At 49.4% G+C, this 26807-nt stretch overlaps 1 protein-coding gene across 1 annotated transcript; it reads left to right on the forward strand.

Moving 5' to 3' along the window:
• Positions 1 to 3223: 3223 nt before the first annotated feature.
• Positions 3224 to 25626, forward strand: FKBP1A (FKBP prolyl isomerase 1A). Its single transcript, XM_027623108.2, has 5 exons — positions 3224 to 3319; positions 3423 to 3470; positions 19530 to 19642; positions 22471 to 22635; positions 24529 to 25626. Exons 1-4 carry the CDS (start codon positions 3283 to 3285, stop codon positions 22597 to 22599), a joined length of 327 nt encoding a protein of 108 aa, XP_027478909.1. The 5' UTR covers positions 3224 to 3282; the 3' UTR covers positions 22600 to 22635; positions 24529 to 25626.
• Positions 25627 to 26807: the final 1181 nt, after the last annotated feature.

The following is a 26807-nucleotide window of genomic DNA, read 5'->3' on the forward strand; positions in this document are numbered from 1 at the left end:
TTCCACTACTGGGTATTTTTTAACCCAAAGAAAACCAAAAAACTAACTTGAAAATATGTATGTATCCTTATGTTTACTGCAGCATTATATGCCATAGTCAAGATATAGAAGCAAGTGTCTATGAATAGATGAATGGATAAAGAAGATGCAATATACATATATGGTGGAATATTACTCAGCCATATAAAAGGATGAGATCTTGCCATTTGTGACAACATGGATGGACCTAGAGGGCATTATGCTGAGTGAAGTAAGTCAGATTGAGAAAGACAAATACCGTATGATTTCACTGTGGAATCTAAAAACCAAAACAAATGAATAAACAAAAACAGCGAAAACAGTCCCATACAGAGAACATTCTGATTGTTGCCAGAGGGGAGGCGAGCAGGAGAAAGGGAAAATGGGTGAAGAGGAGTGGGAGGTACAGACTCCCAGTTATGGAATGAACAGGTCATGGGGATGAAAGGTACAGCATAGCGAATATAAACAACAGTATTGTTACAGTGTCGTATGGTGACCGGTGGCAGCTACACCTGTGGTGAGCACAGCATAATGTGGTGGAATCACTATGTTGTACACCTGAAACTCAAGTAACATTGTATGTCAACTATACTTCAATGAAAAAGAAAAAAAAAGCCAGGTTGGAAAGGAACTCTCCCAGTTACTTAAAAAGTCTTACAAATATCTAATAAGTGTCCCTCATGTTATAGAGCACACATCCGTCCTGGGCGCCAATTCATCTCAGGCCTGCCCTACATCTCACTACCGACAGCCAAAATGTAGTCACATGCTTCCATTCCCCAAAGCAGTGAAGAAGAGGGGGTGCAAACCTGAGGTTCTCGGCAAATCCCCTAACGGAAAGGTAAGCAAAATCTTATATCTGTGGATTGGGATGGACGTTGCCTCAAAGACCGGTCTATGTTCTGAACTGATGCCCAGTCCAGAGCCATAAGAGAACCACCAGATCACAGAATGAAAATGAGGGAAGCCACAGGGTGGGCTGGGCCAGGAACTCTGCAGTCTGACTTTCCCCAGGTGGTGGTGGAGGAGGCAGGATGGGGTGGGGCGGCAGTCCTGCCCACTGGGGAGCTCTCCCTTTTTAATTTTGTTTTTGTTTTGTTTTGTTTTGTTTTGTTTTTAAGTAGGTGGAACCCAACACGGGGCTTTAACTCAGGACCTTGAGATCAAGACCTGAGCTGAGATCAAGAGTCGGTGCTTAACCAACTGAGCCACCCAGGTACCCCTAATTTTGTCTCTTAATATCCATTTCCCCTTCTTCTGTAGGCAGAGAACCCCTATTTTTAGTTGGGCACAGGGACATCCCGAATGAAGACTATATATCCCAGCTTCCTGTGCAGTTCAATTTGGTCACACAACTATGTAGCAGCGAATGAGATGTGAGGGGAAGAGATGCATGCAACTTCTAGGTCATGCACTTACAGGGACGGAGATATGCCCTCACCTCCCACCTTTCCCCCTTTCCACTGGTTGGCAATGCAAACATTCTGGAGAGCCAACTTGGGTCATGCACAGGAGAGTAGGATCCTAGGGATGGAGAAGCACAAGTAAAAGGATCAGCCTGTGAAGCTGAACTGCCTGCCCTACCTGCCTCTGGACTGTTTGAAGAGAGAGACAACAACTTCAGTCTCCTTTCAGCCACTGTTACTTTGGTTTCTGTTACAGCCCGTATCCGAAATAATATAAAAATACCAAAGCTGTCACAAGCTTCCTGAGATGATTCTTCTTCTTCTTCTCCTTCTTCTTTTTTTTAAAAGACCTTATTTATCAAAGAGAGAGAGCACACAAGCAGGGGAAGTAGAAGGCGGAGAAGCGGGCTCTGATGCAGGACTCAATCCCACGACGGTGGGATCATGACTTGAGCCAAAGGTAGGCGCTTAACCAACTGAGCCACCCAGGCATCCCTCTTACTGAGATTCTAGGGAAGGGGACATAGATGATGGTAAGAGTGTCCAAGAACTTTGAGGTCATGTTTAAAATATCTCAGGAGCACATATAGGAAGACCCAGAGAAGGATTATGCACATCCGCCTCCCTGCGGTCCTGCGCTGTCACAGTGTTCCCTGGGGCCACAGTACCTCTGTGTGTTCCTTCTATACTGGCATACACACAGCGGGTCAACTCCTTCAGACCTTGGCTAAACCTGGCTACCTCAGGGAAGCGATCCATACACCCCAGACTAAGTTAGGCATCTCTGTTATAGGCGCCTCAGAGCATAACAATATGTATCACTCACAGTACTAACAAATTTGAAACTTTACATTTATTTCTGTGGCAATTTGATGGTCTCTCCCTCACCAGACTCTAAGTTCTGCGAGGTCAGGGACTGAATCTGTCTCCTTCGCTGTTGTCTCCCCAGCGCCCAGCACAGCGCACCGCATATGGGAGGGGCTCAATAAGAACCTTAGTCTAGGGGCGCCTGGGTAGCTCAGTTGGTTGGGCGACTGCCTTCGGCTCAGGTCATGATCCTGGAGTCCCGGGATCGAGTCCCGCATCGGGCCCCCCTGCTCGACAGGGAGTCTGCTTCTCCCTCTGACCCTCTTCCCTCTCGTGCTCTCTATCTCTCATTCTCTCTCTCTCTCAAATAAATAAATAAAATCTTAAAAAAAAAAAAAACCTTAGTCTGTAAGCAACGAATGAGTGAATGAACGAGTGAGTGAATGAGTGAAATCCCGACACGACATGACAGGTTTCAGGCAGGGCAGTGTAAATACCGACTCCTCTTCCAACGAAGAAAAGCAGAGCTCAGAATCTTGAACCATTTGGTGAACGCTAACATGAAAGCACATATGCGCTGACCTCCCACAACCATCCTTCTTGAGCAAGTGTGTACTTCAAAGTGTGAACCTGCTCAAAGTCACCCAGCCGGTAAGCGGCCAGCCCCCAGTCATTACTCCCATTTCCCAGATGCGGAAACTTGGGGAAAGAGACGCCCGCCCAGCCGGGAGCACGGGAAAGGAAGGGTGGGGGAAGCAGGACTGCCCTCCAGACGGCTGCATCCGGAGGCCTCGGGGCCGCCGAGCTTCCGGTCCCCCAGCCCGCGGCCTGGGCTGCGGGGACGTGCGCGCCGTGTGGGGCGCGCACGCAGGGCGGGGCGTGCGGGGGCGCGCGCGTGCGCAGGCGAGGCGCCGAGGGCCGAGGCAGAGCCGGGGAATCGCCGCCAGGTCCGCTGTCGGTCCACGCCGCCCGCCGCGCCGCCCGCCCGCCCGCGCGCCCAGCGTCCCCCGCCGCCGCTGCCGCCGCCGCCGCCGCCGCCGCCGCCGCCATGGGAGTGCAGGTGGAAACCATCTCCCCCGGAGACGGTGAGTAGGCGCGCTCGGCGGGCCCGGAGTGCCCCCGCCGCCGCGCGCATCCGCTCACCGCTCCCGTCTGTCTGTCTGTCTGTCTGTCTGTCTCCCTCCTCAGGGCGCACCTTCCCGAAGCGCGGCCAGACCTGCGTGGTTCACTACACGGGTGAGTCGGCGGGCTCGCGGGGTGGGGGGGGTCTCGGCTCCGGGCGGCTGGCCAAGGCGGCCTGGGGGCAAAGGCCCGGGGCGTGGTGGCGGCGGGGCCCGCGTGGCCCAAGGCGGAGGCCCAGGCGGTGGCAGCAGCCCCGAGGGGGCGACCTCTGGCCTGCCGAACCCGGGACGGTCTGGCCGGCGCTTTCGCGTTTCCAGAGCAAGTCTGTGCCCACTGCACGGATGGGGAAACTGAGGCTTGGGGAGGGAGGTGAAGTTGCTGGCGCAAGGTCACATGCCCCGGAACGGGCAGCGCCCTGGCCAGGGACCATCAGAAAGGATTTGTACCATATCTGTGTCCCGGGTGACACCCTACCTCCCCTTCCGGGCCCTTCCTCGGATGGAGATAAGGGCGAGGTAATTTCCAGTCTTCGGAGCTGCCTCTTCCGAAGTCGGGATTCATCCCTCCGCCACGGCTGGAGAAGCGCCCGGGTTCCTAAGGCGCTGCTTTGGTTCAGCCTGGCCTTGGAGGAGCTCGGTCCGCACAGTCCTTTTCCTCTTTTTACTTTTGAGCCACTTAGAAATCCAAACCTCAGTGGCAGCGACGGGCCAGGCTGACTGAACGTGTAATTTAGCCCGCGACTCCCAGCCCTCCTAGGAGTAGAAACTCTCCCCCCCGCCATTTTAAAGAGAAGGAAACTGAGGCCCAGTTAGAGTAGCAAACAGTAATGTAAGCCAACGGAGATTGTAGACCTTCAGCCAGAATTAGACTCTGCCAGAATTCAGACTTCAGAGTGGATGCCTTGAGACCATCTTTTACTCCATGCCCTTACAAGGTCCTCCTGGGTTGTATTGGGGAGGGGGGTGGAGGCTGAGCAGGCGGAGACTCAATGGCTGTGGGCTGGAGGGGGGGGGAGGAGATTGGTGTAGCCACAGTTGTTGATATGAATAACCTTCCCTCCCCCTCCTCCTTCCCCTTTCTCCCCCTTCCCACCCTTTCCTCTGTTCCTCCTCCCCCTTCCTCTGTTTCTTCTCCTTCCCTCCCTTTTCCTCTTTCTTCTCCTCTTGGGTAGTAGGCTGTAGGCAGTTAGGACTAAGCTGCTGAGGGATGAGCTCTACCCTTCTCTCCCAGATTATGAGGGGAGCCCTCTGTTAAGGGAAATGACTTTCATAGGGAAGGAAGAGAAAGGCACCTAACATCTCTCTTCCCATGCTCTTTTACTTATTTGGCTGCTTTGTTTCTCTGGCCCTTCTCCAAGGGCAGAAATGGGGGCAGGGGGTGGAGGGGGGTTAAGAACTAGAACCTTTTAAAAGGCTACCCAAGGAGGAAGTATTGAAACCCATCTTCATAGGGAACTTTCTCGTGCCTGTGAAATGAAACTGGAAAGTGCTTTTGACATTTTAAATGGCTGTCTTTGTAGGCCATGGTCAGCACCTGAGCCTAGGAGCTCTAATGGAGGAAAGCTTGTCAGTTTGGTTGCTTTTGATCCGTGGGATGAAAAGAGTAAGCATTGCCTTCTGTAGTGCTGGGGTGAGTGGGCAGTTCATTTGGTTCCCACAGCCAACTGGGGCAGACACTGGGACTCAGGTGATGAAGTGACTTCTCCCACCCCCATTTGATAAGTAGCCACATTAGGATAATTGGCTATGTCTGTCTCACTCCCAAGTCTCTGTCCCTCAACCATGGCTTACCCATCTTGTAGTGCTGATGGCAGGACTGGATCCACAGCGTGTAGGCAGAACCATGTTTCACTGTGCCTTTTGGTGAAACGTCCCCACACAGCATGTCTGGAGCCTTTCCTAAGAGAACAGATGGTCGTGGGACCCAGAACACCATCAGGGCTCCCAGTGCCTCTTCTCCACGTCTGTGTTTTCCTTGAGGGTGGCACCCACCCACACGCTCCCAGCACAGCAGCAGGACCCTGGTATGCATTGGTACAAAAGCTTTCTTTTTCATTTCATTTTTGATAAACCCTACAAAGGCGCCTTAGTAAGAAGCCAGCTCTGCCTCTTGCTCACAGAATAGGCTGCTCTTGGGCAGGCAGCTTTGTTCCTGCGGGTCTTTGCCACCAGCCTCCCAGGAAGAACCTGTTTGAGACCTGTGGGGGCGTGGGAGGAATGGGTAGGCGCTTTGAGATTTTCATCTGTAGCAGCAAGGGCTTTCAAGCCTGTGGGAACAGAATTCATCTTGAGGGAACATGATGGAGGTGGGGGAGTACCATAAGGACTTGAGGGTCTTCAAAGGCAGGAAGCCCACTGGGCCTCAAGAAGGGAGAAGAAATTTGCATGATACTCCTAGTTTTCATCCCTGTTTTTCTCTGCCTGGCTGCGTCAGTATTCCCTCGTCAGATTTCTTTTTCTCCGCCTTTCCCAAGTGGGGGATGTTGGAAGTCCCCTGCATGCCCTTCCACCCCCGGGCCCAGTTTCTCACATTGCTTGGCTGTGTGACTCCAGTGATTACAGTTCCTAGGAGGGATACTCTGATTGACCCAGGTTCGGGTCAGGCAAACACTTGCTCCAGCCTTCTCTGGCGTGCGTCTGCTGCTGCTGACTCTGGCGGCAGGTCCAGAGTAACAGCAGTGGAAGGAAGGTGGCCAGACTCCCCTCTCGGCCGCCGGAGATAGGCAGAGCACAGACTGACTTTCACCACATGGACATTCTAAGTGCTGCTGGTGGCTGCCAGTCCTAGCCTTGAGGCCACTCTCAAGGCTCCCTCTGGTGCATTCTGTGGCCTCTAGCAGAGCACAGCACGCACATGGCTTCAAAGAAGAGCCTGCGTCACCTCTTTCTGGTGCCAGAAGGGAAAATGAAAACTCTCCTGTCACCAGCCAAGCACCTCCTAGTGGCATGACAGGCATTGAGGTGGGAGGAAGGAGCTGGAAGGATAACCTGCCAAGGATGTGCCTTGAGGATCAAGTGGATTCTCACAGCGCCCTCCTTGCCTCCGGTAGCTTCGTCATCTTTATTGTTGAGCTTGTCCTGACACACAGCTAGGCTTATGTCCCTTTTGCTCATATCAGCGGGCCACATGCCTGCCATTGTCAGAGCAGCCTCAAGTGGATTGAAGGAATTCTTTTTTTATCCTCCTAAAAACTAGTTGACATCTCACCCTTGGGATTGGGTTTAAGTTGTCAGTAACCTGGCTTTCTAGATGAGAAGAACCGGGGGTCCCTCAGCCCCACCTCCTCAGAAGGTCCACATGGAGGGCAGCTGAGGTGGCCACTCTCCTGCAGCCCCGTCTCCAGCCCGTTGCTTCTCTCTCACCTCTGCCTCCCCCCTCCTCTCTGCTTTCGTCCACCCACCCACCTGCTGGTGTTTCTTGGCTGCTCTGATGCTGGGAGGAAGGCTCACCCCCAGAGGCTCCGCAGGTGGGTCCGGTACCACCCCCACCGCATGGTGTCCTCAGTCAGGCGGGCTGTACTATTCAGGGGGGCTGCAACAGGACCCTTTTGCTTCCTGCAGCCGGTGCTTATCGAGCAGCGGCAGCAAGCCAGGCACTGGGGACGTGGCCAGTGAGCTACATCGGCAAAGACTTGATCTGGTGGGCCTTCCCTGGGGTGACGAGGCCGGTGTGAATGTCAGGTGGCGAGAAGCACTGTGGAGAGATGAAGGCAGAGTGCGGGCTTGGGGAGAGGGTGCTGCTTTTGGTGAGGGTGGATGGCGAAGGCCTCTGACAAAATGACATTTTAGTATTTATCCAAAGGAGATTGGGGAGCTGGCAGAGTGCTGCCCAGGGCTAGAGTCTTCCAGGCAGAGGGCCTGAGGTTGGGCCGTGCTTGCTGTGCTTGGGGGACAGCAGGGAGACCGGTGTGGCTGGACTGGGTGGTGGGAGGAGGAGGTGATGGTGGGGCCTTGTTGGCTTTCTCTCTCTGAGGGAGGCGGCTGCCATCAGAGGGTCATGAGCTGACTTGGATTTTAACAGGCCCACTCCCTTCTGGCCACTGTGTGGACACTGAACTCTTGAGGGCAGGGTCAGAAACAGGGTTCTGGTTGTATCCTGAGCGCCGTGCGCCAGCCTGAGCAGGAGGGAAGAGGTGGTGCCCGGTGGACGATGAGCCCCAAAGGGCATGTGAGTTCCTTTGCTGGGTTTCGGATCTTCCCTCCGCTATGTAACATATTATGAGCGCGTGGGCAAATTGTCCCACTCATGTTAGCTTCCGTGTGCCCACTGTAAATGGGAGCAACAGCCTGCGGGGGGCGAGTACGTTCACGGGGCGCCTGTGTCCCAGGCGCTGGGTGATGTATCCCCGCCGCTCCTTCAGCCAGCCAGCACCACCTGGCATGCCTAGAGTGGGAGAGAGGTGTCAACCCTCAGCTCCTGGAGTGGCCCAGACTCACACAGGACAGGGTTGGGGCCCAGACCCTGGCCTCCACTCCTTTACACGTAGGGAAGTAGGCACTGATAAGAGAGACAGGTCTGAGGGAGGGTTCATGTTCAAACAGACCTACACATTACCTACCAAAGAGAACATACTGGCTAAGAAAGGCGCAGCCGATCTGCTAAGTGTACGTACCGAGGGAGGTTGTTAGCTTTTGTTTCCCTTTCCTTGTTTCCTGGCGGACACGAGAGAGGCAGGGTTGGGCTATACCAGCCTGGCTGTGTAAGTCGAGGTGCCAGTCCTTTCTCTGGGTGAAGGATAGCTGATACACAACGTTTCATTGGTTTCGGGTGTACAACACAGCGGTCCGACAAGTCTGTGCATTACGCTGTGCCCCCCACCAGCATAGCTGCCGTGCGAGGGTGTCCGTTCGTTTTCCCCTCAGATTTCCTGAACGTAATGGGGTTGTAACATTTCGGAAATAGACCTTGCTCTGGAAGCATTATTATCTTTCTTCTAGGGTTGTGATTACCAACATACGCAGTCACGCGGGTGTCCTGTTCTCTCCTTGCACAGGTACGAGCAGAAGGCTCGCTTGTCTTAAGTGAACTGAAGGCCCCGTAGCATACTTGTGTGTATGTGTAACTCTTACTTGTGAAGTTTTCAGACAGAAAAATCAAAATAAATACCCCCGTGCCCACGACCCAGATTCTACGATGGTTGATGTTTCATCATGTTTGCCGTTTCTGTCTTAGAGAACAGACACACATGTATGCGTAATCTGTGGGTTGTTCGTAGTCACTGCAGCTGCACACGGCTCGGCACCTCTGAGTACTCGAGTCTCTAAGGATGAGAATATTCTCCTTATCCTCCTCCCGGCCACATCTAAGAAAACTTAAAATGATTTTATAGTACCTGAAGCCAAATTCCTCTCGAAACCACCCCAGATGTCATTGAAGTGTTTACCTTTTTGAAACCAGAATTCTTTGAAGGTTGGCTCACTGCAGTTGGATATTGTGTCTTGTCTCAACCTAGATGAGTCCTCACACTGGTTTTTTTCCTAATGACCCTGGGTTTTCAGAGAGAGAGAGAGCGGGCTTGTTACCTTCTGAATGCCCTGCGCCGGTCCCCGGTTTGCTCCGGTGTTGTCGGACTCCCGCCCCCGCCTGGGGCCGTCTTCCATCACTTCACACGTGACACCCTGGACTCCATGCTCAGCACCCCGCGGGGCACCCCCCTGCTTGTGCTGCCGAGTTTGAAGGTACATCTTCCCCTTTGCAGGAGGCTGGCAGTCTCTGGGGTTCTCGGGCATCCTCCTGTGCCTGCTTCTCATCCCCCTTCCACCTGTGGCAATGCACCCCTGATCGTTCTTGCTGGAAGACACCATCTCATTGGCATTTATAGAGTGGCAGTTTTAAAATTCCTTTATACGTTCTACATTTATCAGCTGCCGTTCCATAAAATAGGGTAAAGCTTAATTCTTCTCCTTTAATTATCAAATTTTAAAGTGAGGCATTTGTTTTGTCATCTTCCCCAGTGGTGACAGATGACTCTCCCCACCCCCATTGACTTGTTTTTTTGTTGTCATTATACTATGGACTCATAAATTTCCTCGGGGCTTTAAAATCATTGATATTCATTATTCTTTTTGACACTCACATTGTCCCAGATTTGGCCAGTCGGAGCCCCTTGGGCTGCCTCCGGTACCTTTTTGATATGCTCCCCTTATTCTTTAATCACTTCCTTGGTTCCCCTTCTCTGGTCCTGGCCTCAGTCATCTCTCCAGAGAGCTCTGGTTCCTTTTGGTGGGTCTCATAGACTTTTTTTTTTTTTCATTAACAGCTCTATTGGATACAATTTATGTACCATGAAATTTACCCATTCACCCATAGGCTTTTGAACTTGCACGTTTTTGGTGGTCAAAAACTGATTTGGTGGTAGTAGAGCATGTGCCTTGATCTTGGGGTCGGGAGTTCAAGTCCCATGTTGGGTGTGGAGCCTGCTTAAACTGATTCTATGAAGTGTTGATGGGGTCATTGTATCTGTAAACTAGGGATCGCTTGTCTGCCTTGGGATTTTCTCTAAAAATAGTCTTGTCCCCTGCTGTTTCTCATGGAAAAGGCCAGGGGTATTTTGGATAACTTAGGTTTGTACTATCCAGTTCTCCCTTTGGTGCTCATGGTGATGGGTCATTTTTCTCTTTTGCTTCTCCTGTTCTTTTACCTGCTGAAGAACTCAACTGAGTCCTTGTATTCCTTCCCCCAGCTCCCTTGAACTTGAGCCGGATAAATTCTAGCAGTGCAAAGACACTGAGGAGGAGGGGGAGGAGGAGCAGGGAAGGGAGTGGGGTGGGGGGAGGAATAGTCTGCTCCTGGGTGCTGCCATCTCTGCTCTCCCCGCCTTTACCCGTCCCCTCCCAGGAGCTCAGACAACCCTGGCCTGCCCTCAGTTCCTGACCCAGCAAGCCTGTCCCGCCCAGGGAGCTCTCTGGCCCTGCGCTTAGGTGCCACCACACTACCGCCACTCCCCGCCACAGGCAGGCTCTTGTCAGTCACAGCTTACGGGGCACCCCTCACTGAGTCTCCCCTGACTGACCTTGGCTCAAGTGGTTCTTCACCCATGCATACAACATGCGCCTCTGATTCTCCGGCAGAGTGCCCGTCCATTTCCTTTGTGGCCTTGCTCACAGGCAGGCTGTGTACAGTTGCCTCCCCTCTTTCCCCAGTGGCCTGCAGGCCTCAGGAGACCAGACCCACACTGGTGGTGGTCTCCAGGGTCTCTCCCCATCAGTGCCTGGCATGGATTCACGCCGGTCATTTAGGACTCTAGCAGAGGCAGACAAAGCCCACATTCCTGTTATGTTTGGTATAATATTTCTGTTTCCTTTAAGTTAGAATAAGAATGAGAAAATTACGTTTTGGACTTTGCCCCATTCCTGTGGATTAATAAAATTGTGACTACTTCCTCTCACACCTCCTACACACAGGTCAGCACACCAAGCCCTTCCCTCAGTCATTCATCAAACGTGTTAGGAGCTGGGGAAAGCCTCGACCTTGCCCTTGAGGTGCTTACCTTGAGGGAGTGCCTTCCCCTGTGCCTTACTTTTACAAGAGAGGTGACTTAGCAGCCCACACCTGGGGTAGAAGTGCCCCTGGTCTTGGACGTGTATGGCTCAGGCTGGTAGGAGAAAAGAGCTGGCCAAGTGTGTGCAAAGGCCTGGAAGGGGAAAGTACTTTTCTCCAAGTACTTACTGACAAAACAGATGTTTTGTGCAAGGCACTGTTCTTTTTTTCTTTTTTTTAATAATTTTTATTGTTATGTTAATCACCATACATTACATCATTAGTTTTTGATGTAGTGTTCCATGATTCATTGTTTGTGTATAACACCCAGTGCTCCACGCAGAACGTGCCCTCTTTAATACCCATCACCAGGCTAACCCATCCCCCCACCCCCCTCCCCTCTAGAACCCTCAGTTTGTTTTTCAGAGTCCATCGTCTCTAATGGTTCATCTCCCCCTCCGACTTACTCCCCTTCATTCTTCCCCTCCTGCTATCTTCTTCTTCTTCTTTTTTTTAACATATATTGCATTATTTGTTTCAGAAGTACAGATCCGTGATTCATCAGTCTTGTACAATTCACAGTGCTCACCATAGCACATACCCTCCCCAATGTCTATCACCCAGCCACCCAATCCCTCCCACCCCCCACCACTCCAGCAACCCTCAGTTTGTTTCCTGAGATTAAGAATTCCTCATATCAGTGAGGTCATATGATACGTGTCTTTCTCTGATTGACTTATTTCACTCAGCATAACACCCTCCAGTTCCATCCACGTCGTTGCAAATGGCAAGATCTCATTCCTTTTGATGGCTGCATAATATTCCATTGTGTATATATACCACATCTTCTTTATCCATTCATCTGTCAATGGACATCTTGGCTCTCTCCACAGTTTGGCTGTTGTGGACATTGCTGCTATAAACATTGGGGTGCACGTACCCCTTCGGATCCCTACATTTGTATCTTTGGGGTAAATACCCAGTAGTGCAATTGCTGGATCGTAGGGTAGCTCTATTTTCAACTGTTGGAGGAACCTCCATACTGTTTTCCAGAGTGGTTGCACCAGCTTGCATTCCCACCAACAGTGTAGGAGGGTTCCCCTTTCTCCACATCCCCGCCAACATCTGTAATTTCCTGACTTGTTAATTTTAGCCATTCTGATGGGTGTGAGGTGGTATCTCATTGAGGTTTTGATTTGGATTTCCCTGATGGCAAGGCACTGTTCTAAGCACCAAGAATACAGAAATGAAGAAGACATAACACAGTCCCACAGTCCCTGTCCTCATAGGTCTTATGCTGTAGTAGGAAAGACAGATAACAAATATGATTAATAAGCAAAAATATATTGTACATTAGCCAGTAAGCACAAAAGAGGGGACAGGAGAAGTTTGAGATTTTAGCTAGACCTGGGAGGACTTCGATGAGAAAGTAACATTTGAGACAAGACCTGAAGGAGGTAAGGGAGTAATCCATGTGACTGTCCGGTAAGAGCATTTTAGGCAGAGGGAGCAACGGGGACAAAGGCCCTGGGGTGGGAGTATCCCTGGTGTCTAGAGAGAACAGAAGGAACCCATGTGCTTGGAGTGGAAAAGCGTGAGAGTCATCAGAGATGAAGTCAGCAGGATGCCGGCGTGGGATGGCAGCCCTTGCAGGGCTTCTAGGCCATTTTTAGGACTTTGGATTCTATTCTGAGTAAGATGGGGAGCCATGCAAGAGTCTGGAGCAGAGGAGTAATAGGGTCTGCCTTGTATTTTAGAAGAATGTCCTTGTAGCTGCTGTGCCAAGTTTAAACTGTAGGAGAAAGAGGGCAGAAGCAGGGACACCGGGGGGGGGGGGGGGGGATTACTATAAGCATCTGGAGCCAAGCCCCAGAACTCATGCCTTTGCCCATTTTACCCTACGGCTTCCTGCCTCTGTGTTTTCTGGGAAACAGAAAAAAAGAAAAGCTAAAGATCACACATATTTCTACCATTACCAAATAGCCACTGTTAAGTATTGTTTTCCTTCTGTGCGTCTCCCCGCTGCCCGGTCCCAGCCCCATGACATATAATGTGGCAGTCCTTTTATTTGTATTGTGATAAAGTGGGCAATGGAAAGGCATGCCCACAAGGTCACGCATTCTGGTTCGTGTTCTGAGACCCTGTGTGTTCTTCCCATCATGGGACCTCCTTTGAAAATACACTTTTGGTCATAGAATTGAAAAAGATTTAGCAAAAGGTTAGGAGCATTTCCAGATAAGAAATGGGATACGTTCTTGCACTGGGTTTGTGTGATGGGGAGGAAGAAGCTGGCTCCCTCTTTGGGTGGGCACTTGACCTTTGATCGTATCATGCGCGTGGAGTTCTCAGAACCCCCAATTCAGGAAGGTTGCCCAGGGCATGCAACCAGCGAGGCCTGGAAATGGAGCAAAGACATAAGCTTTGGATTCATACCCCTTAGCTGCCACCGGGTGGAGAATCTCTTTTCAGTCATCGTGACGGGGGCAAGTGGGATGGCTGATCGTTAAAGTGACATGGCTTCTCTAAACATTTTATTTCATTTTATTTCAAATCCAAACATAAATCATTTGCTAAAGGCCCACGTCTTTCTTTTAGGATGGCTCATCTGGTAGAGTTTCCCATCAAAGTTCTTGCAAAAGTCTGAATTTTGGATTCTTTTAAAATCAAAACAGTAAGGACTCTTGTGAGGGTGTATCAGTGCCAAACCTTTCTAGATTTTTTTTTCAAGATTTATTTATTTACTTTAGAGCGAGATCGGAGGGAGGGGCAGAGGGAGAGGGAGAGAAAATCCTCAAGTAGACTCCCTGCTGAGCACGGAGCCCGACGTGGGGCTCAATCCCAGGGCTCTAAGAGCCCCTCAACCGATTGAGCCACCCAGGCACCCCAAAAAGCTTTCTAGGTTTTTAAGATTTCTTTCTTCAATCATTCATTAGTCTCATTCACACTCACTTATTCCCTAGCAGTATTTCTTGTGACTTGCCTTTGTTGAGTCTTTCCAAAGGGTCAGCTAGGACCACTCTTTTTTCTTTGCACACTGTTTATGTTTTCTATATTCAGTAAGTGTAACTGACATAAATGAGCCTGAGAGTAGACATAGCTGACCGGCCATTGGTAAGCATAAAACGCACGTTGGGAAGAAGAACGACGGGTGACTAGAGACTGGTGGCTGAAGGCTCCTTTGCTGTGCCGGGGCTGTGCAGGCTGTGGTTTGTAGGAGTCTTTGGCAAGGCAGTTAGGTGAAAGGCAGTTGAGGGAGCTTCTGTGTATAATGGGGAGGAAGGGAAACAGCCCAGCCTGGGTCAGTATGCCCATCTGCACCTGGGTCAGTACATCCATTTGGGAATGTTCCAAAGGGCTTCAGATGCATATCTGCGGAAAAATTGGTGACTTTCACTTTGGTTTCCCCTCCTCCATTCAATCACTGTACTTTTGTACTTAAGAAAATATCTGTTGAGGGCGCCTGGGTGGCTCAGATGGTTAAGTGAAGGCCTTCGGCTTAGGTCATGATCCCGGGGTCTTGGAATCAAGTCCTGAATCAGGCTCCCTGCACTTTGGGGAGCCTGCTTCTCCCTCTGCCTCTCTCTCTCTCTCTCTCTCTCTCTCTGTCTCTCATGAATAAATAAATAAAATCTTAAAAAAAAAATACCTGTTGAGTTGAAAGCAGAAGTCCTTTCTCCCTCTTCCATCTGTAAATGGCAAGAGCTTTATTTTGTTTGGCAAGTTTGGAGTGTGGGATGTTCTGTTTTGTTGTTGTCATCGTTGGACTTAGGTTTCGGCTTTTCGTCTTTAATTTTAAGACTCTCTCTAGTTTGAACCCTGTAAAATGCTGCCTATGAAACCCCCTGCAAAGAGGCCAGCAGCAGCTGAGGACCACATGGTGAGCTGTGAGCCTTAAGTGCTGCGGGTGTGAAGCCCTCCCTTCAGGTCCTTCAGCGGTCCCCCTCCCCACCCTGGCGAGGGCCCAGGGCGCTCTGTCTTCCATGACGCGCTGTTGCATTATTAGTGAAATAATAACCCCGTGGTCCTCTTGAATCTCCAGATCCTGGCCCTGGGTCTTCACCACTGCTTCTGTGACTTGGGCCAAGTACCAGGAGCATAGTCCAAGGGCACTTTGCTCAGCAGCCGCTGGCCAGGTCTGCCTTTGCTGGTTCCTTCTGAGCGAGCACACCCTGAAACAGGCGAGCAGCAGGAACAAGCAGGCTGCTGTGGGGGAGGTGAACTTGGGATTCTTCTCCACATCTTTTTTTTTTTTTTTTTTTTTTTTTAAAGCTCTCCTGCTCCCTCTCCAAGGGTTGGAGTCTGATTCTTCCCCCAAAGAACAGCTGAATCGTTTGGGAGGCAGCTCAGACGGAGGTGACATCAACGGTCTTGCAGCCAGAGGCTGCTTCACGGTCCCTCATGCCACCATAGCTTTTGCTCCTTTCATGGTCCTTGTGCTTTTAGCTAGAGACCCCCAAGTTTTCCCATTTTTTTTCTCACTGATTCGTCATTTAAAGGTGCTAAAAGTAAAAACTGTCATTCTGGGATTACCCCTCAGATTCTTCCTACCACACAGGGAAGAGGTCTAAATATGGATGGAGGCCTTGTGCTTGTCCTGCTGGTTCTTAAAAATTGTGCAGGCAAAGCCAGTCTTATAGTGGGCACGAGTGCTGCCAGCATGGCGGGTGTCAGGGGCTGAGCTGACCCCCATAGGGACGAAGGACTCTGAGGCCTGGTTTGTGACCCCAAGCTGTGTTCAGTCAGGAGAGACAAGTCGTTCTCGAAATGGAGAATACGGAGCTGTCCCAGGCAGTCTGTGGGGTGTGAGGCATAGGTTTGTGTGCAGTCAGAAATGAAATCCGTCAGTGCTGCAAATAGAGGGCCGTGCCAGGGATGGGTTTTGCTAAGAGTGGCCTCTGGAGCTCAGAGTGTCAGCTGTCATGTCTGAACTGTAACCTCAGTTGCCTTCTCTCATCAGAGTGTGCTTTCTCTAGGAAATTATGGCACTAGCTTGGCAGTTGGTTTTGCTGTTCAAGGGCTCCAGGTCCTGGCACACAGATGTCCAGAGTTAAAATGGGAGCAGCGGCGGAGACTTGACGGGCCTCCTGCTTTACTTGCTCCCTCCCTTTACAGAAGAAGTACCTCGCCACCAGCTGCCAAGTTGGCTGTAGGAGGGAAACACATGTAGGATTTTAGTGAATCTCACTTTTTTCCCTTTAAAAAAAAAACAGTTTTGTAGAGGTATAATTGACATCCAGCAGACCGCTCATGTTTAACGGGTACAATTTCATAAGTTTTGATAGGTCTCTTTGTTATGCTTTGAAACCTCCTCTTTCCATCCCCAGCAACCCCCTGGCCTGCTTTTCTGTCAGCAGAGTTTGCATTTTCTAAAATTTTGTATATATGGAATTGTACGGTGTATAGACCAGTGTCTGGCTTCTTTTGCTCAGCATAATTGAGATTATTATGTTGTCCCATGTTATCAGTAGTTCATTCTTTTTTATTGCTGAATAGTTACCTGTTGTAGGGATGTACTTGTTTATCCATTCACCAGTTGGCAGATTGTTTGGGTTGTTCCAGTTTTGGCCTGTTCCAAGTGAGTCTGCTATGAACATCTGTATATGTCTTTTTGTATGGCTGTCGTTTCTCCTGGGTATTTATCCAGGATAAATGGAATGGTCAGACCATATGGGAGGTATATGTTTAACTTAGATGGCCAGCTGTTTTCCAGAGTGGCCGTTCCTTTTTATATTCCCTTCAGCGGTGTGTAAGAATTCCAGTTCCTCCACATCCTTACCCCAGTGTATGATATGATCAGTCTTTTTAGTTGTAGCCATTCTAATAAGTAGTAGTTGTATTTCCTAGTGGTTTTAATATGCATTTTTATAATGACTAATCATGTTGAGCATCTTTTCATGTGCTTACTTGCCACTTGTTTGTTTTTTTTTTTCAGTGAAGTATCTGTTCAAATCTTTTGCCCTTTTTTCATTGAGCTGTTTGTTTTCTTATCGTTGAGTTTTGAGAGCTCTTTATATATTCTGGATACAAAGTTCTTTATCAGATATGTGCTTTGCAAAGATTTTCTCCTAGTCTGTGGTTTGAGTTTTTAATTCTCTTAAAAAAAAGGGCAGAAGTTTTTAGTTTTGATGAAGTTCAGTTTATCCTTTTATGGATTGTGCTTTTTGGCCTCATATCTTAAGAAATCTTTGCCTAACCCACAGTCACAGAGATTATTTCCCTGTGTTTTCTTCTAGAAGTTTTACAGGTTTAGGTTTACGCTTAGGTCTATTATCCATTTGGGGTTGAGATTTGATTCTGATGTGAAGTATAGGTCCAAGGTTTTTCTTTTTGCTTGTGGGTATCCAGTTGTTCCAGCCCAATGTAGTTTTCATGTCTGGACGTTTGGTTTGACTCTTACTGTCCTTACATCTCTTGTCAGTTTCGGGTGGTTTCACTTGATTGATCAATCTCATTGTAGGTCGTGTTTTCCCTCCTGTTTGCATGCTTGGTAATTTTGGATGCTTGACATTGTGAATTTTACCTTTTTGGGGTGTTGGATATTTTTATTCCTGTAAATTTTCTTGAGCTTTTGTACTGGGAAACATTTAAGTTACTTGGAAACAGTTTGATCCTTTTGTGTCTTGCTTTAATGACTTGCTACGTGGGTCTGGAGCAGTGTTCAGTTTGGGGCTGATTATTCCCCACTACTGAGATGAGACTTCTGGGTATCCTACCCAGTGCCTCATAAACCAGGATTTTCTCCAGTCTGCCTAGGGGAATAGTCATTGATCTCACTTCTGTGTAAGCGCTGGGCACTGTTCCTTCCAATTTGGGGTAGTTCTTTTCCTGACCTTAAGTAGTTTCCTCAAACACACGCACTGATTAGAATTCTGCTTAAGACTCAAGCGGGACCCTCTGCAAATCTCTAGGGATTTCACTCTACACCTCTCTCCTTCCTGGTTTGTGTCCTTTGGACTCGGAGCTGCCTTGAGCTCCATCCAGGTTCCTCTCCCTGGAAACGCCCAAGGGTATTAGCTGGGCAGTCCACGGGTTTGCCTTGTTAGTTTCCCCTCAGGGATTACTCTCCTTTATTGCTGTGTCCGGTGTTTTAAAAACCACATTTTAGCTATTGTCTGTGTTGCTTCTCTGTCTCTCGCTCTCTTCTTATGTGGCGGTTTTGTTTTGTGTTTTATTTGGTGCTTTTTTATTTTTTCTTTTTGCCTTTTCTAGAGCCAGGCGCCACTACCCACTGACTCTGACCGTGGGTAGGTTAACTAAGCCTTGGAGCTGGTTTCCTTATTTTTGTTTTAAGCAGGCTCGGGTGGGTGAATGGAAAGGCTTTCTGCCTAGTCAAAGGATTCTGAGACTCCGGACTGCTCATTGCCTACTCTCACCCTTAATGCAGGGTTCAAGTAGGTCAGGTTCAGTGTGTGCAGGAGAGCTCAGAAGGGACAGATTATCGTGAGAGTTCTGGAGGGCGGACATCTCTTTTTCCCCCAGCTGCTCATTTATAGGAAACTACTCAAGTCCTGCCATTTCTCATTTCTTCTGTCAGCCATGATTGTATTCTGGGGAAGAGATGGGTTCCGTGGACACCCCAGCTTGTTAGTTCTGGGGCCCCAGTTCCTGGCCCTGCACTGACTTGGCAGGGGTGGATCCCCACCCTCTCAGTCCTCAGCCTCCAACTCCAGACTTCAGGCGACGGCAGCACCCACTCTGCTCAGGACATCTGTCTGCCTTCCTGCTCTGTTAGGACAGCAGTTCCTGTCCCCGCCATTGCCCATTTCCTATTTTGTCAAAGTTCAGCTAGCCTGGTGGCTCTGATAAAGCTCTCAATTGATCTCTGCTTCCCCATCCCACTTACAAGGGTTGACATTGTTTTTTACATTGGGGTTTATGTTAGGATTTCCCTCCTTCTCTGAAAACATCCGAACACAACAGAATTCTGTGTTTTGCTGGGTCTTTTGAGTGACACTTAGAATGATCATGGGCACCCACCCTCAGCCTCCAATAAAATCTGCCTTGCGTTAGTTGTGGATCAACAGCTGGCTTACCCCTTCCAGTCTGGGATGGTGGTTTGACAGTTGAGGACCTCAGTGATAGCTATCTCATTGGCTGACTCTGGCTTCCAGAGAAACCACTGCGATGGTCCTTTTTGAACGAGGAGTGGCAGGTATCTGTTCCTCTCGTTAGCCTCTCCATCTCTGGAAGTCCCCCTTTTGGTAGAGGCTGCCACTGTGGTTTGTCTGGCTTCTGGGACACCGGAGTAGTTGAATGAACATGGCTTTGGGATTGACTGCTTTGGCAGGTTGCTTCACACTTCCCTCTGCCTCACTTCCTTCCTCTGTGAAATGGGGGCAGTGCTGGGGGAGGATTGAGTAGGTCCATGTATGCTGGAAATTCATGTCGGGAGCGTGGACACTTCCCCATTCGCAGGCCAGGGCAGACACCTGCCTGCCTCTGGTGGTCAGCTTACTGCCTGGGAGTCGGGAAGAACATTCACAGCCCCCAGGGAGAGGGACTATGCCAACTCCGTAGAGGCCCACTGAGGACACAGGAAATCCTCCCTGGACGCCGCGCTTCCTCCTCAGGCCCCTGGCAGCCCCGCCAGGCCCTTCAGCGCCGGTGTCCGGGATGGGCACTCTGCTGCCGGTTTCTGACTCACCTCATGTCATCACTCCTTGTTGCTCATGTTACCACTGCCCTTTTTCACAGGGATGCTTGAAGATGGAAAGAAATTTGATTCCTCCCGGGACAGAAACAAGCCCTTTAAGTTTATGCTAGGCAAGCAGGAGGTGATCCGAGGCTGGGAAGAAGGGGTTGCCCAGGTATGCTCTCGTTTGTTTTGTTTTGTTTCCTAGTGTCTACCTTTTAAATGATGCTTCTGGGTAGGACATTCAGATGGTTCAAAAATAAAAAAAGGTGTGAGTGGAAAATTTATTTCACTTCCATCCCACCCCGTCTTTGCCAGTCCCCTCATCCCCAGCAACTCATGGTATTTTTTTTGGTAGAGTTTCCTTAAGCATTGTACGAAAACATAGTTTTCTTTTTTTTTTTTTTTGCTGTAGACACACACAGTGTTCTGCATTTTGCTTTTTCATTTAATCTTTCACACTGTATATATCCGGACATAAAAGAGGAGGAAGCTCTCTTCCCACATTCCCTTAGGTGGGTGTATTTTATTTATTTGATCAGTACAGTACCCTGTTGATGGTCATTTCCAGTATTGTGCTATTATAAACAATGCTGCAGTGATTAATCTCGTGTGGACTTAATTTTACATTGTGTCAGTGTTGCCACAGGCGGATTCTCAGAAGGAGGGGTGAGTGGTTCACTGGCTTGTGCACTGTATTTTGACGTAGTGCCAAGTTGCCATCCATAGGGATTACACTGAGCCGCCACCAGTGGGCTGGGAGGGGCCTGTCTCCTCCCAGCCCCGCCAGCAGTGTGTCGTTCAGCTTCTGGATTGAGGACAATACAATGAGTGAAAAATGTTATCTTGGTGTGGTTTTAATTTGCGCTGGTCTTACTATTGGCCATGTTGTGTCAGACCCCTTCTGAGAGGTCATACTTACGGAGTCATTTTGTTTGTCTTGAGTCTGTTTCCTCAGCCCTCCCTCCCCATTTGTGTAAACGGCTTTGTTCTGCCGACGCGACAGAATTCCCAGTGGACAGCGGGGGCCCAGGGGCGCCAGGCTTCAGTTGGGTGCTAGCCGTCCTTGAAGCGCAGCAGGTTTTTTTCCCGGCACTAACCAGGTTCCAGCGTCCTGAGACTCAGGGAGCTTTAGAGTCAGCCCTGCATCGTAGGTAGTTCGTCTGTTTCCCTCTCACGGAAGAGAATTGAGATGTAACCAAAGTGGAGAGAAAGATGTCTTTCTCTTTTCCAGAATACACATCGCTCTGCTTCCTCTCTAAACCATCACCGAGTTATCTCCAAGTGAACTGCTCAACTTGCAGAAACTTTAAGCCATCCCACTCCCAAGTGTCTAGATTTCTGTCCTGCAGAGTACAGGGTTGGCAGTGCAAGAATGAATGAGAGGATCTTTGTACTTCACTTCCCTTCGGAAACCTCTGTCCCTGCTGCCCGCGTCTGGCTGGCTCTGGGTCTGTAGCCCATCCCCCATGACCGTGCCAACCATTGTCCACACGACAGCCATCTTCTGTGGCTCTTCCGGCACTGGAACAATAACTGTGTTGTGTTCCAAGAGCCATGGCTGCCACGGAGATAGTGTTATCAGCCTACTTGACATTCCAAGCTTGGCGAGGCCTGACTGGGTGTTGGGGAGGTGCCCAGTCTCCTCCTGGACCCACTGTGCTTGGGGGTAAGTCATAGGCCCGTCACTTCTGAGAAGTCTGGGTGGTCTGAGACCTGCACAGAGCATCTTTGAAACTCCACAGGATATTTCTTTGAGTTAAAAGCACAGGAAGAAGGGGGGGTCGTCTCATGCCCCTTTTCCCTTTCTTTTGATATTGTTGTTTTGCTCTTACGTGTTGACGAGTACGCGGGCCTGCCACAGGTACTGTTTGGGCAGCTTGCTTGTTTCCCCTCCGTGTCTTCGCCATCTTTCCCTGCTCTTAAGGCCACTGTGTTCTTTCTAGTGGCTGACCCCTGGTGCGGATGGGCCTGTGAAACCGCCCCCCTTCAAATGGGCATTTGGGTTGTTAGCAGAAGATTCTGGAAGTGAAATTGCTCGGTAAAAGGACATGACTGTTTTGAATTTCATTAGATGAAGCCATATGCTTTTAACTGCCCTTACCACCCTGGTCCAGCATGTCCCGGTTTCCCAAAGGAGATGTGAGGAGCATGGGTTCTGAGTCACATTCGAGTCTGAGCGCAGCCTGCGGCTTCATCTTAGTCGCTGTCACTGGGGCTGGGTCAGAGAGCCAGGAGCCCCAGCCAGGAGGCTGAGCAAAGAGTGCTGAAAGGATGGACGTACAGCAGAGAGCCTGCTCACCGTTCAGAAAATATATATTGAAACTTACTTATATATTTGATTAGGAAATGAAAAAGTAGAAACGTATTTTAAAAAGTGAAAAATTTCCCTCCACCCTGACCACTGTGCTCTGTTCTCCCCATGGAAAAATGCTGGTATTATTTGTGTCCTTCCAAAGATGTTTTCTGTTCATGTAGGTAAGGTGCAAATATACAAATATTTCCCTCTTTTGCCTACTATACATACTACTTTGTAAAATGTCTTTTTTAAAGTTTTTCTGTATGAGTTTAAGTATAAAATACAGAAAGTACGGAAAAGCAGACCACCCCAGATATTACTTTCCGTGTACGTGTTTTCTTCTAAAGCAGAGTTTTGGTCAAAGTACTCCTTTTTTAGGAGCATAGATGCCACTCACCATGTGAAGGCCCAGGTGGCAGCCCTGGCACAGTGCTGGCTGCCAGAGTCAGGTCATCGAGCCCTGCGCAGAAAGGTGCACGTCATCTGTATTGGGCCCCTCAGCCAGATGCGGGGATCATGCACCCTGATGGCCAACCTCCAGGTTCTGCACCAGGAGGTGCCCGGCCCCCGGGCAGCCACATGGTCCCTGGTGTGTCCGAGTCCCGTGATACTAGCTAAGGGACACCCGAATAAACAGCCCTGCTGCTAACAGAGACAGTTGGGGAGTGTGTCCGCTTGAGTCTGTCTTTTTGTTCTTTTCACAGATGAGTGTGGGTCAGAGAGCCAAACTAACCATCTCCCCAGACTATGCCTACGGTGCCACCGGGCACCCAGGCATCATCCCACCAAATGCCACTCTCGTCTTTGACGTGGAGCTTCTGAAGCTGGAATGACAGGAATGGCCTCCTCCCTGAGCTCCCCATTCTTGGGTAAGGACGTGAGTGCCGAAGGGTCTTTTCCTACCTTTGTACCTCCCGTGTTACACTCAGTGCTTGGTGGGTAGCAGAACCAAAAATGCCACGGGTTTTTTTTTTCCCCCTGCATTCTTGCTCTGTTGGGTAGCATTTCAGTTTTAGTTATTAGTATACACCTTGAATGCAAAAGTTTGTCACCCTGTGCCATATGCTGTCCAGCAAACTCATTGGGATGGGGCAGCTGATAGTAGCTGTTTAAATGAAGGATGTTTTTCTATTCAACTTAGAAACTAAAACTGAGTTGGGAACCAGAAATGTGGCCAAATTTATAATGCCAGCCTTTGAGTTCTTTAGAAGGAAGACTGTTGAGGACTGCTTACTGCGTCCTAGTGTGTGCAGCCCCCTCGCCATGTAGAGCGAGGCCACTGCCTGTGAGGGGGTGTGAGAGGGGCACTGTCCCCCTGGGCCAGCTGCCTCGGGGCCAGGCCCGGGATACCGGAGCACACAGGCCCGCTTACTTTCTGTGGCTGGAAAGGTGAGGCCAAGGGGTGGTTGTGAAGCACAGAGGGGCTCTCAGTCCTAAGAAGGGATCTGAGGAGTTGATCAGCCTTCCTGTGTAACAGGTGAAGGAACTGAGGTCCAGAGAGAAAGACTTTACTCAAGGTCACTTCCAGGCAGTGGCAGACTAGGACCGGAACCCCTCTCCTGCTTCCCCTTCCTGGACTTGTTTTCCTTCCATTTACCCTCGTCTCTAGGAAACCAAACTCAGTGTCTTAATGGCTCATAACTTTTCATGTGGGTAAGAATCATAAAACACATGAATGCTGCCATCTTCTTTCCACTTGGCCCCAGAGCTCTAGGTTTGCCCTTCTCCTGGCCCTGGAACCAGAGGACCACAGCCAGGAGCTGGGTGAGACTGCTTTTGTTCAAAAGCTGTCACAGGTGGCTGCCAGCCTGTCTCTTACGGTCTAACCTTGTCCTGTTGCGGACTTCTTTAAGTACAAGGGCTTTTTAAATTCTTAGCTATTTGCTCTCTGTGTGGTTTGAGCCCTACATACCTGGGTCAGGTTTGGTGACCCTCGCTTCTCTACTTGTCATTCTCACCAGGAAGGAACTCATAACATTTTACAGAGCCTCTGTCTGCCCAAAGGTCTACACTTAGTCCAAACCCTCTTTCCTGTTCTTTGAGAGCTGAACCCTCTGGACATAAAAGTATTTGAAGGGAGCCTTGGAATTACACTGATTTGGGTACAGGCATTCTGTCAATCTGGTAGGATGAAGGGGAGAGAGGGCTACGAGTCACCCTGGCCTAAGCCTCCCCCCACGCCACCAAAGAACATCTTTGAGCTCTTGCACAGGTCTTAAAGGAAAGCCCAAGGGCACACCTAGGAAGTTGTAGGTTTGAGTAAATGAATCAAGACCACAGACACTTCCTAAATCTCTTCAACCTGAGGGATGTACCAACTTAGTGCTGCACACATGAAAGTCACATAGGAAGCCTAATAGAAGACTCTTCTGATGCCCAGGCCACACCTTGGACCAGTTAACCACAATTACTGGGAGTGGGAGCCAAGCATGACAAGTTTTTAAAGCCCCCAAGTGATTCCTATGTGCAGCCAAGTTGGGAGACCCAGTGATAATGGGGAACTGTCCTGGCTCTCCTCAGCAAGGTAGATGTCACCTTATTTTTAAAAAAACACTACCAATTTAGGCAGGAAGGAGACTGCTCACCTGGGAAGCCAGGCCAAGCCCAGCAGGCTCTCCCCAGCTGGAGCAGAAGTGGCTGGTTCCAGGTGAGACCTTGCAGCTCCTGGGGAAGGGACTTGATATGGCAGACAGCCCGTGTCTCCCCACCGCACACACAGAGCACCATGTTGCTGGAACTGACAGATTTTCTGTTCCCAACAGATGTGCCGTGGAGGGATGTGGCGCCTCCAGACACACACACGCGAATCCGTACGGAGCTATTCCTGATGTTCCACTACACTCTTTGTATAAACATCGACCCCGACTGAATGTGTTCTGTCACCCGGCTTTGCTCTTTCCCTTTCTCCTCGTATGTGTGTTGACCTAAACTATATGCCATAAACCTCAAGTTACTCATTTTATTTCGTTTTTGTTTTGGGGTGAAGGTTCAGTTTCAGTCTTTTGGATCTAGGTTTCCACTTAAGTATTAGTCAAGTATTAACAGCACAAGTAATGGGTTAACTTTAGAATAGGATTTGGTGTGGGGGGGGGTGGGATGCAAGAATCTTTATTTTATTTTTTTTTTGGATGAAATTTTTATCTATTATATATAAAACATTCTTGCTGCTGCGCTGCAAAGCCATAGCAGATTTGAGGCGCTGTCAAGGGCCGAATTACTCTCCCAGTTGAGAGATGTCCTTGGGTTGAATTAAAAGCCCTACCTAAAACTGAAGCGGGGAGGGGGGAGAGCCTTTGCCTGCACTGCCCCGCCCCAGCCTCCCCTTAAACCCTCTGCCTTTTGAAAGCAGATGCTCTCACTGCGATGTTGGACACTACAGGTATCTGTCCCCAGGCCAACAGGGACCTCTGAAGCCTTCTTCGCGGCCTGGCTTTTTTTTTTTTCCCATCCTGTGGTTTTTCTAACGGATATTCAGGACTTTTGTAATCGCATAGCTATCCAAGCTCCACTTCCCAAATTTTAAGAATTTTAATCGAAAGTTTAAATTGAAGGTGCTGTTTGTAGACACTTAACACCCGATGAAAGCCCAGCCATCATGACAAACCCTTGAGTGTTGTCTTGAGAAAATGATGCTGGTCATCACAGCTTCAGCATCTCCTGGTTTTTGATGTTCGGCTCCCCCTGCTCTTATCAGAGTTTCCTGGCTTTTTCTCCTCCCCCTCTCACCCCTTTGCTGTCCTGTGTAGTGATTTGGTGAGAGAAATTTTTGCTGCCTACCCCCCACCCCCACCTCCCCGCACTACGTATGAGTTTCAAGTTTTATTATTGCAATAAAAGTGCTTTATGCTGGCTTTTCTCAGCTCCGTGTGATGGTGATTACTTTCAGGTGCCTCCTGGGCCATTTGGTACAAGGGCGTGGGGTAGGGGCCCTGCCGGTGGGGATGTCGTGTTGGGGATTGTGGCTTGGCAAAAGAACTGTAGCAGGAACATCCTTCCCTGTTGGCCCCTCTGGGGGGTGGGGGGGGTTGTAGGTTTGCATCTTCACTGGTGGAAGAACTGTCAAGGAGCCCCCCTGCCCCCCCGCCACCCCATCATCAGATGTTTCTTTAAATATGTATTCTGGGTAGAGCGTTCTGCTGGGTTCTCCGGAGTTACCAAGAAGTGGGAAATGCAACCGGCTCTCAAGAAATGATCCACCGCTCAGCTGGAGATGTGCGGCAGCAAATTGATGGAAGGTTACGAAGGGAAGATTGGGGTTTTAAATCAGCATTCCTTGGTGACATTGGTGTAGAAATTCTTTGTCATGTGGTCAGGCTAGTTGGTTCCAGTAGCTTCTCTGGCCCCCACCCTGTGTGTGCTAGTAATACTCCCCTCCTCCCTTGTGATGGAGACCATCAGTGATACTCCCGCACCTGTCGAAACACAGTCCATCCCTTTATTAATTTAAGTCACTGGAGCGATATTTCAGGGTCATGACTTGTTTTTTTGCAAAATTCCCTTATAAAAATTGTCAAACAACGATTGAAAGATTTTTATAGTGAACACTTGTATACCCACCACCTAGATTCTACCATAAACATGTTACTGTACCTATTTATCACATATTTATCCATCCCTCTATTAATCCATCCTATTATATCACATTTCAGAATGGCAGACATCACTACAATTCCCTCTAAATACATACTAGAATTTCGTATTTGTTTATACCTTTGTACCCTACAACACTGTCAAGATACAGACTATGACCACCATCTCAGAAAATTCCTTTATGCCCTTTCTCAGTCCCCACTCTACCCCCAGAAGCAACATTTGTTTTATTTTCCTACTCTAGTATTGCCTGTTACTTCTGAATTAAATTTAAATGAGATCCTGTACTAGGTGCTCTTGCATTCAGCACTCGGTATAATGATACCTTCACTCAGAAACACAGGGATGCTGTTAGTTCACACCGAACTTAAAGTGAGGCAGGACTGTGACTAGTTACAAGGGGAAAGGGACTTTGCAGATGTGATTATGCTATGAACCCTGAGGTAGGGTG

This window comes from Zalophus californianus, chromosome 8 (genome assembly GCF_009762305.2).
Source record: "Zalophus californianus isolate mZalCal1 chromosome 8, mZalCal1.pri.v2, whole genome shotgun sequence".
In the NCBI taxonomy this organism is placed as follows: domain Eukaryota; kingdom Metazoa; phylum Chordata; class Mammalia; order Carnivora; family Otariidae; genus Zalophus; species Zalophus californianus.

Coding starts and splice junctions, on each gene's coding strand:
- FKBP1A (XM_027623108.2), top strand. CDS start 3,283: ATGGGAGTGCAGGTGGAAACCATCTCCCCCGGAGACG. Junction 3,320..3,422: donor AACCATCTCCCCCGGAGACG/GTGAGTAGGCGC, acceptor CTCCCTCCTCAG/GGCGCACCTTCCCGAAGCGC. Junction 3,471..19,529: donor CTGCGTGGTTCACTACACGG/GTGAGTCGGCGG, acceptor CCTTTTTCACAG/GGATGCTTGAAGATGGAAAG.